This window comes from Hibiscus syriacus, unplaced genomic scaffold (assembly GCF_006381635.1).
Source record: "Hibiscus syriacus cultivar Baekdansim isolate YM2019G1 unplaced genomic scaffold, ASM638163v2 tig00110174_pilon, whole genome shotgun sequence".
NCBI lineage: Eukaryota > Viridiplantae > Streptophyta > Magnoliopsida > Malvales > Malvaceae > Hibiscus > Hibiscus syriacus.
This window is the reverse complement of record NW_024062612.1, coordinates 2669841-2679983: the sequence shown is the minus strand read 5'-3', so window position 1 is coordinate 2679983 and position 10143 is coordinate 2669841. Positions and strand designations below refer to the sequence as shown.

General features: G+C 35.1%; 2 protein-coding genes across 2 annotated transcripts; both read left to right on the top strand.

Moving 5' to 3' along the window:
- Positions 1 to 3801: 3801 nt before the first annotated feature.
- On the top strand, positions 3802 to 4213 carry LOC120216917 (probable mitochondrial adenine nucleotide transporter BTL3). Its single transcript, XM_039214196.1, has one exon. The coding sequence runs from the start codon at positions 3868 to 3870 to the stop codon at positions 4186 to 4188; it is 321 nt and encodes a 106-aa protein (XP_039070127.1). The 5' UTR covers positions 3802 to 3867; the 3' UTR covers positions 4189 to 4213.
- A 1854-nt stretch (positions 4214 to 6067) lies between these two features.
- On the top strand, positions 6068 to 9069 carry LOC120217008 (transmembrane protein 135 homolog). The gene is made up of 8 exons (XM_039214249.1): positions 6068 to 6388; positions 6468 to 6608; positions 6704 to 6931; positions 7133 to 7340; positions 7645 to 7781; positions 8078 to 8158; positions 8524 to 8590; positions 8761 to 9069. The coding sequence occupies exons 1-8, from the start codon at positions 6081 to 6083 to the stop codon at positions 9067 to 9069; spliced, it is 1479 nt and encodes a 492-aa protein (XP_039070180.1). The 5' UTR covers positions 6068 to 6080.
- Positions 9070 to 10143: the final 1074 nt, after the last annotated feature.

Sequence of the window (10143 nt, the reverse complement as noted above, 5' to 3'; positions counted from 1 at the left end):
ATTTTTGAGTTTTTATTTAAATTTAATTGTAAATATTTATAATATTATTTGATTCCAATTTAAATGGTTTTTATAATCATATACAATACATATATTTTTTTATATTTTTCATATGTAATATACATATATCATACAAATTTGAGGGATTCGACTCAAATTTAAAAATTAATCTACTAATTACTAAAAAATTGAGTTATTCGAGTTGTATTTTACAGTTCAATTTGAGCTTAAAATTTTTTTAGTCGAGTCGAGTTTATGAAATTACAACTTGAAGTTAATTTGAGTCAAATTTTCTTGAGTTGAGTCGAATCGAAAAATTGATTTTTCGAGTCGAGTAAGGTTTTGCTCACCTTTGCCCCGCCGGTAGAAATTCTTCAAAATAATAATAATCTTATTTAGGATAACTTACTTATTTGTTATCCATTTATTTTTGCATTTTCCTTGGTCATTTAACTATTCTTTTTTTCAAAATTACACCTAATGTACCAATTTTATTTTATTTTGGTCACTCACTCCCATTGACTCAATGAAAATGATGATGTGACATGATATAATAATATTTTTAGTCCTCAAAACTTATACATTCTATCAAATTGATCTTATTTCAAAACAATTCAAAAAATATTCAATATTTAAAAATCCTATCAATTTGATCTAATATAAAATCTCAAAATCTTCCTCCCAAATCTCAATCTTCCCCAATACCCATTCCCCAATGTCGTCCTGATCTTCCCTTAATGTTTTAAATATTTAGGGGCTGTTTGTTTGGCTCTGAATAGAATCATTCAGCGCTGAATGTTGAATCGTTCATCATTCAGCGCGTTTGTTTCTCACATCTGAATGATTCAGTGCTGACTGATTCAGCAAAATAGTGCTGAATGATTCATCACATAAGTACATTCTGAATAATTCAGAACCATTATCAAACAATGTCACATTCAGAGTTTATTCATACAGAGCATCTGAATCATTCACGCTTAATCATTCTGAAGTAAACAAACAGCCCCTCAGTCATTTTTTAAACCCGAAGGCCGTATAAATTTTGTTTTGTAAGAAATAAACTTCCAAACATAGGAGGAAATATTCCTCCCAAATATTCAGCCTAAACAAATAAATACATTTACAGCTTTAACACTAACATCTTTCTCTCAATGTTCATGAAGGCCGACCCTATTGACAACTTGAGATTGAACAACATTCACATAAGCATGTAAAACACACCAAATTAACGATTTACCTATTTGTAAAATTAAATTTATGTGAAACTTGCTTCGTTTTATTTACTGCGTATTGATCTTGAAACATTTTAAAGCAAACATTTATAAGAATTTCATGCAATAGTGTCACTTGAACTTAACTTGAGTGAAAAGTGATTATCAGGTCTCATAAGTTCAAGCTTGGATGATAATCCAATACTTTTCATTGATTACTAAAAGTAGAAGAAGATAAAACTCATATCTTGCTAGATACCTCAGTTTTATGTGAAGATTTCTCCATTTTAACAAAGGCCAAAAGTATATTATCTTCTTCACACGGTTGGCCGACGCGGAGAGACGCCAACAACGACTGAGGAAAAATGCAGCGAGGATGTTAGGGGAATAAATTTTAGGGAAGATTGGGATTTTGGAATGGGGGATTTTTAGATTTTACATTGGACCAAATTAATAGGATTTTTAAATATTTGAGATTTATTGAATTATTTTGAATCATGATCAATTTGATAAAATGTATATGTTTTGAAGACTACAATTATTAATATATCAGATCACATCATCATTTCCGTTAAGTCAACAGTAGATGACCAAAACATAAATAAAATATAACGCTAGGTATGATTTTGAAAAAAAAGTTAAGTGGACAAACAGAAACGAGATAATATATGGATGGCCAAACAGATAGTTTACCCTTTTATTTATTTAAATTGTTACTGTTTTGAGAATTGGATATCTGTGGGTTTCCTATCCTTTATCCACTTGGATCACACTACAACCTACTAAATAATAAATCAAAGGAAAAGTCATAAAGAGGAAAGAAAACAGGGCAACAAAACCCACTCGATTAACTTAAACAAAACAGGAGTAAAGGGGCAGGGCTTGTACTATAGCTGGGTCGTCGATGGATGCTAAGCCGCAGCCGAGTTCCTCCCATCATGTACTTCACTCCCTTCTTCATCACCGTCCCATTTAACTCATCTCCCCTTCATTCCCTAACAGAATAAGCTTTCCCCAAATCACCAGGCGCCGTCTTTCCACCACCGGTTTTAACAATGCCCAAATTCCATATTCAATTCAAGAACTCCTCCCCGACTGCCAAGCTCACCTCCCTTTTCCCTCTAAATCTAATTTACCTGGCCCCGGTGGTCTATTCAACGACCCATGTTTTCCCTCCTCCCTTCTCGATTTCGCTCCTCCCTTTAAAGATTTTTCCGCTTCCAGAAAAATGGCTTGCGCTACTCGCAGGAATGTTTGAGCAGCGATGGGCTTGTTTCGGAACACAAGGAATTTCAACTGCAAAATGAACTGAAGAAGAACAACAACGGGGGTTGTGGCTGAAGCCAAACGGAATGTTAGGGTAGCGCAACGTGGCGCAGTCAATACTACAAATCATTTGTGGGCTGAGCCATCGCAGCCATGGTTTCAAGGTAACGTTAACAAATTCCGTTCGGAATCTAGCTACGCGCGTTTCCGTAGTTGTCTAGATCCCTATGCATTTCTAATTATTGTTTGAAATGCTATAGAACATTTGTTGCTTCATTAGAGAGATTAACGCTGGAATATATAGTTCGCGGTGAACAAAGGAATATATTTGAGCTTGTTAAGAAGATTGCTTTGACGGAAGGGTTGCTTGGATTTTAGAAAGGGAACTTAATTAATGTTCTTCGCACGGCTCCGTTGAAAGCTGTGAATTTTTATGCATACGATACGTATAGGAAGCAATTGCTTAGATTGGCTGGAAATGAGGAGACTACAAATTCTGAGAGATTCATTGCTGGTGCTGCAGCTGGCATTACCGCTACTGTTCTCTGCTTACCACTTGATACTGTATGTCGAAACCTATGCTTTTGTTTTTTTCTTTTCATTGTTCTATCTTCAATCTGTTCTTAATCATGTAGGCTTGTTCAGTTCTTGGCTGTATGCACTTCTATATTGTGCATTTGGGGCAACTGTTAGAAATAGCACATGGCCAGTTGTTAATCCTTTGTGTTATTAGAGATTTAACAAAGTTATAAAATGTCCTCATCTAGTCTTATGTCTTAGGAGTATTGTTTCTGGACCAAATGATCAAGATAATTTCCCATTATTGTCATTGCAATGCCATGTCATTCAGTAAAGCAGAGAAAGTTTATAACTGATGTAAATGAGACGAGACAGATCGCGAGCTACTCGAGATCGACTCAAGATCGACTCGATCAAGTCTCGATAAATACTCGGATTGAATGAACTTGACTCGAGCTCCACTCGAGTTCTTAACGAGCCGAAACGAACTACTTGATATTCGACTCGAAAAGCTCGTGAGTAGCTCGAAAATATAATATATTAAGATTTTATTTAAAAAAAATAAATTATTAATAATATTAACATTTATGTATTGATTGTTTTTTAAAATACAGTAAGTTTTTCATATATTTAAGGTTCAGGTTCGAGCTTGAGTTTGAGGTTTAAATCGAGTTAAGTTTAATAATTTTTTTTCATTTCGAGCCTTTTCGAGCTGCTCACAAGCTTCAGTCCAGGATTTTGAGTTCGAGTCAAACTTGAAAATTTTAAGCTCGCCAGTTTTCAAGTCAAGTCGAGCTCTATTACAGAGTTTTCGAGTCGAGTCGAGCTCAGCAATACTCGAGCTTGACTCAGCTCATTTACACCCCTATGTATGATTATGCTGAAATCAGCTTATCTGCATTCTCCGGAGGGGAGGAAAAGAATTCAGAACATGATTCAAACAGGGCAGGAACTGAATGATTTGGATCAGCTAGAGTTGGGACCAATGAGGACGCTACTGTATGGGGCTATTGCTTGTGCTTGTGCCGAAGTTGCTACTTATCCATTTGAAGTTGTGAGAAGACAGTTGCAATTGCAAGTCCAGGCAAGCAAAATGGGTGCGCTGGCAACTGGTGTGAGGATAGTTGAGCAAGGAGGTATTTCTGCTCTCTACGCTGGGCTAATTCCCAGCTTGCTACAAGTAAGTGGATAAGCTTTATATTAAAATCTCACAAATCGTTACTCAAAAGTTTCATGCTAATTTTCCCTCTATAAATGCTGGCATGGATCAAACAATGGATATTAACACTATAACATGAGTTCATCTAACATATTTGTATCAGTGCTGTGCTGAAGTTCTTTGAATTTGATTAGTTTCTTCATTATAATATTGTCATACCATTTGATCCGCTAATTGTTTAAATGGTGGATACCCCCCCCCAAACACACGATTTGTGGTTCATATGCTTTTCTCAATAATAACATATCATCTTTTCGTCTTCTGGTCCTACCTTCTGCTTCGATCAGTTATTTTGTATACGAGTTTATGAAAATTGTTGTCAAAGTGATTTGAAGGGACAATCCTCTCGGTGAAAGGACTGGTATGATTTTGTACATTAACCAGAAAATGATCAGAGCAAAAAGATTCAGAGTGGTAAGAATTAGTCATTTCAACTTAACAGTTGTCAACTTATCATTGACGTTCTCCACATATTTGTGTACCTGACAAGAGACCGATTGAAACCTTCATTGAATTTAGACCCAGGCATCCGGTTACTGATTGAATTTAGAATCTTGATTTTGTTTATAATTTTTTATAGCACATTCTCATGATAAATGATCCGGACCTTGGTAATGCATAATATATAATCATTTTCTAGGGACCTTGGGTGCTTAAAATGCATATAAGCATTCTATGAAATGACTTGCACTTGATTCATCCAAATCATCCGGAACTTTTTGTTAAGAATTCAAATATTTGTCACACCATTTTTAGGCAAAAAGACGGGAACAATTTAGTGGAACGTGCTTGTATTACATCCGAATAAACTTTCTCTGCTTAAGAATGGGAAGAAGAAATCTTCCTGAATCCTGACAGTCAATTTTGGGACTTCCCATCAAAGTGCAAAACTTTGATTCTGCCTTTGGTAATAGCAGTTATATGTTATCCGATTATAGCCGTCTAATTGTTCTCAGCCTGTTGAAGGAGGCTTCAGAATGATGCTTGCAATCCGGCGACTGCCGATATCTGTTAAAAAACATGTTTGACATTTCGTGAATGACATTGATTCAACCCTGATAGAACATATAATTTTATGTAAACTAACATCTGGCTTTGTATAGAATGCTAATCAAATGCAGTATGCATGGCCTGGCCTGGCCTGGCCTGGCCTTGTTAAGGTTGAAACTTAGAGACCATGCGTGCAAAGCCGACCGTATATATGTTTTGTTCGAACAAAAACGTTGATTGATTTGTAAATGCATTAGAAGTAAGCTCAAAGTTGATTGATTTGTAAAAGTAATAATTTTTTTTTCGAGATTTATTTTCAGTAAAACAAACAGTCTTTATTAATCTCATTTAAAGAATGAAATAAACAATCTTTATAAATGTCATTCAGAAATGAGGCAAAAAAAGTAAGGACTCGGAAGTTATAGATTTATTAAAATGTATATAATTGGATTAAAATTATGTTTTTATGTGTCCAGTTGAAACAAAATTAAAATTTCATACGTATAATTGCATAGAATTAAAATCCATGGTACATTATATATATAATTAAAATTCATGAGTAATTTTTGAATATATTTCCTAATTATATTCATAAACAAATATAAGTTTTAACTTTAACAATTATGTTGGACGACTGATAATCAATTTTGGACGACTGATAATCAAAATGTTTGGACTTGGAAGCACCGCAAAAGAATATGTTATATGATACACGTGTCGTGTCAACCGATGGTCTATTCGATATCTCAAATGCAGAAAAGTTTCGAACTTGGCTTCTTAAATTCCCACCAACAAAATTCGCCATTTATTGATCTTTGTTTTATTCCGAAAAAAAGCTTCGTCATTTCCGCTACCAAAAACCGTAGGTCACCGTCATGTCGCCGTTCGGCGACGGAGTCATCAAAAGCGGATGCCGCTGCTTGTGTTCTTCCGGAGGCGATGGTGGTTTCCAGGATGGAGACACTAATTTTGGTTTATTCGCATCGCACCAAGACACTTGCACGCATTGCGCGTCATCATGTTCTCCCTCTGCTCTTGGTTTTGATTCGAGTCTGTTAACGGATCCCGAAAAGTTGCGAAGAATTTTCGTCGCTTCAGTTAAAGGCTTCTCAATTGGAGCTGGCCTGCAAGGTGGCTTAGCTATCTTCTCGATTCTCGCACGCTTGCAGCGCAAGAAATCAAGGTATTTGTTTTGTAGAATTTAAGCATTTCTTTTTAAATCGTTTTAAGAATAACAAAATAGTAATAGTTTTCTGATTTAGGAAAGTTGACGCGTTTTCTGATAAAGAAGCAATGTTTATGGCAATTAAGGAGACAATTAGATACGGTATTTTTCTTGGAACTTTTGCTGGTACATTTGTTTCCATAGATGAAATCATTGCTACCCGAGGAGGACGTCACAGGCAATGCTCTTAACCATAATTTTGCTATCTTAAAGTTGAAATGAAAATTGTTATGAAGTTGAGTTTCATTTAGTTGTGTTAAAATTTTGAATTAGGACTGCAAAATGGCGGGCGTTAGTAGCCGGGCTGGTTGCAGGGCCTTCCATGATTCTTACCGGGTCTAACACGCAACACACGAGTTTGTCCATATACATACTTGTGCAAGCTGCTGTATTGGCATCGCGTTGTGGAATAAAGAGTAAACGATTTGGGAAGCTTTGTAAACCTCTTACTTGGAAGCATGGTGACATATTCCTTATGTGTCTCTCTGCTTCAGAAATCTTGTATGTTACTTCAATTAAATTCTCTTGGTTATTTGTGCTGTTTTCTGCCATTAAACTTTAGTGGTATTGTGAGGGGGCGGAATCAATGTCAAACATTGGGAGTGGTCAAATTTTACACAAGGTGTTCTCGTTAAAGGATGATTTGTAATGTTATTACCTGTTTGGGCATAATTTTTGAAGTGGTAGCATTTGTACTTTCAGGACTTCTTACATCTTGAAGCAAGATAGTTTGCCCCCATCATATAAGTCCTTTCTCAATAAACATGGTGGAAAGGACATTGTCATCCTGCAAGGTGTAAAAGAGCTTGCAAGCAGCCTCCCATTCACTACTTTGGAAGCAATAGAGAAACTTTACAAGGCAACAGGGGTGGAAGTTAAATTAGATCCAAACATGAAAATCCCTTGCTCAGTATGATCCTTGTTTCTCCTTTTTCTTCTTCTGCCAAGTGCCAAGTAGTTTAGTTTAATACACTTGATCGTTGTTTGAAGTCTTTACAAGTCATGCAAACAGATCTCATTTGCAATAAATCCACAATTCACTATTTTCTTCCAAAAACATGTTCCCTTTATGATAAGATCCTTGAAGTAGTTGCATTAATCAACATGGTTGATAACGGAAACGTAATAGGTTTTATTGTAGGTATCGTAGAGTTTGTGAATTAAGCATATTGTTATTTTTGAGAATTAAGCTGGAGTTCTCAATCTGTTTGCAGATGATACACGGGAATAAATCATGCGGAACACATGCTGTTACTTTTCTCATTGAAGCATATAAAAGGGCATTACCAGTATATCTTCCAGTTTATTTGATTCCTGCTTTGATATTTCACCGTCAAGGCCTCTTCAGAAGGTAACGCAGTTAGGCTTTTTTCTTGTTCTTGATGAATATATTTTTTTTTAAATTTGTTTAGTTTTTGATTGAGCTTACTATAGTAGGTAAAAGCCCTTTCACAATTTGATTGAGCTTGAGCTAGTTACAGCGGATGCTATAGTTTTTGGTTGAGCTCATAATTTGGCATCAGGGAAAAACACTATAGCAGTAGCAGACTTATTCTTCTGCTTTCTTTCTGCCCTCAATCCCCTCCCCACTAGGATTAATCCATTTCGCCATTATCATCTTGACTTATTCTTTTGAACTTAATGCAGGCCTTACAGGATATTGGGAAAAAGTATTGTTGATATTTCCAGATCAAGCTTATTTTTATCTACCTATTGCACGTCAGCTTGGTTAGTGTTAATATTATTTCTACTGCATGCATTCTATTCATAAAATTGTATGTTTGTTCTCCATTATCTGTATTTCCTAATGTTTTTCAACTTCAATTTAGAGTTTTAGACTTCCCTTGAGATTTTACTTTGCAATTAAAATAACTATTAACAGAGTAAATACCATTTCATAATTTCCTGCAAGTGACAGAAAAATAGAGGGAGAAGACCTTCATGAAATAGTCAGTTGAAGAGAGATATAGAAACTTTTGCATCTCTGCATCTGATTGTTGTTCTACCAAAAGGATATAGCTTAATTTAACAAAATCAATCGCATGTAAAATGCTGGCCTTTGTAATTGAGCTAACCACTATCCTTTTAAACAGGATTTGGACTTGCATGCTGTTTAGGTCCTCGAGAAAATGTAACATACCATTGATAGCAATTGGAACGGTAAAGGACTCTTTTCAATTTATTCTATGTTGAGACCTCCCCAAACCCCGCCTTCCATCCTTGATTAAACATGTCCATGTAGAATACATGCATCCTAAACTTAATAACCAAGCCGGAGTAACATAAAGTTTATCATCTGAGATGTAAGCCTAAGTTTGTTAATTGTGCAGTTTCCAACAGGTCTGAGTGTTGCAATTGAGAAGAAAAGCAGGAGGATGGAGATATCACTCTACTGCCTTGCACGAGCCATAGAGAGCTTCTTTACGTGGATTGCTGATGAGGGGTATTTGGCAGGGTCAAAGAATCTGAAGAGACCTGATGTGGTGATTTTTAGCTTATCAACAGCTATCATAATGCATTGCTATGCACAAGAGAGGCAAGTGTTTCGCTCCAAATACTTAAATGTTCTTGATTGGATCTTTGGTGTGCCTCCTCACCCATGCCAAACCCCTCCTTGCAAACACATTGGAGCAGTTTGAGATGGGTATTTAAATACACATTATTATGGTTATTTTATAATTTCTTTTTTCAATACATGCAATCGATATTTATCGATCGAAAATAGAATTCATTATCATAACAAACATATGTTTTTTGAATGATAATAAGTTTTCCAATTTCATTCATGGAATACTTCAAATTTGCCACAAACTCCATAGGACTTATAATATGCTGATTTGCATTATATATATTGGTAAAGATAGGAGAGGAACTTGCCCCAACAACTAAACTTTGTTTTCGCTGCTAGTTCATCATCTTCGCATCATATATTTTTTTCTTTAAATATGTTTAAAAAAGAATAATTACATCATTTCATAATGTTTGACTTGGTCCAGCTACATTTCCCCACTTTTATACTGTTGACTTATTTTTGGAGCTAGTGATTCCTCAAGAAAGAAAGGAAAATGAGTATGATAGAAAGCAATAATGTATAATTTGGTGGATTACTAACAAAATAATGGTAATGTGATTTCGGAAAAAAATATTTTTTATAACGATTTTTCCGGCAAATTAAACACATCCTAGTAAGCTTCTCCACCAATTTTATCATTTCATTCTTCAAGTTCTCTATTTTCTTTTAGTTTAGTTCTTTAAATTTCTAAATCCTTTAATTGGGTTATACGATCTTTTATTCAAATTTAACAATAACTCGACATAGGAAATTAACTTCGATAAATATAACATAATCTATGGATTATATTAATATTTATAAGTTCTTAACAAGATCAAGAAACAAAATTCGATGCTAAAAAGACAGTAAACATTCGAAAGATACAATAATCTCTCCACATCTCATATGACTGACAAAGAAGTAACTTACTACGTGCATGAATCCCCAATGAAAACCTTTGAAATTTTCCGTTTTTCCTTTATAGTATGGATCATGGAGACAGACTCACATAGCAGTGGTGGTCATACAAACATATTAAGAATAACAGATTGCAAGGGATAAAATAAAGAAAATGGGGTTACAAGTTAGAAGCTGTTGAAGCCGCCAGCTATTCATAGAATCAGTCGATCAAAAAAGCAAACTTAAATTATGAATCAACCGT

Coding starts and splice junctions, on each gene's coding strand:
- LOC120216917 (XM_039214196.1), top strand. CDS start 3,868: ATGATTATGCTGAAATCAGCTTATCTGCATTCTCCGGAGGGGAGGAAA.
- LOC120217008 (XM_039214249.1), top strand. CDS start 6,081: ATGTCGCCGTTCGGCGACGGAGTCATCAAAAGCGGATGCCGCTGCTTG. Junction 8,159..8,523: donor ACCTATTGCACGTCAGCTTG/GTTAGTGTTAAT, acceptor CCTTTTAAACAG/GATTTGGACTTGCATGCTGT. Junction 8,591..8,760: donor CATTGATAGCAATTGGAACG/GTAAAGGACTCT, acceptor TTAATTGTGCAG/TTTCCAACAGGTCTGAGTGT.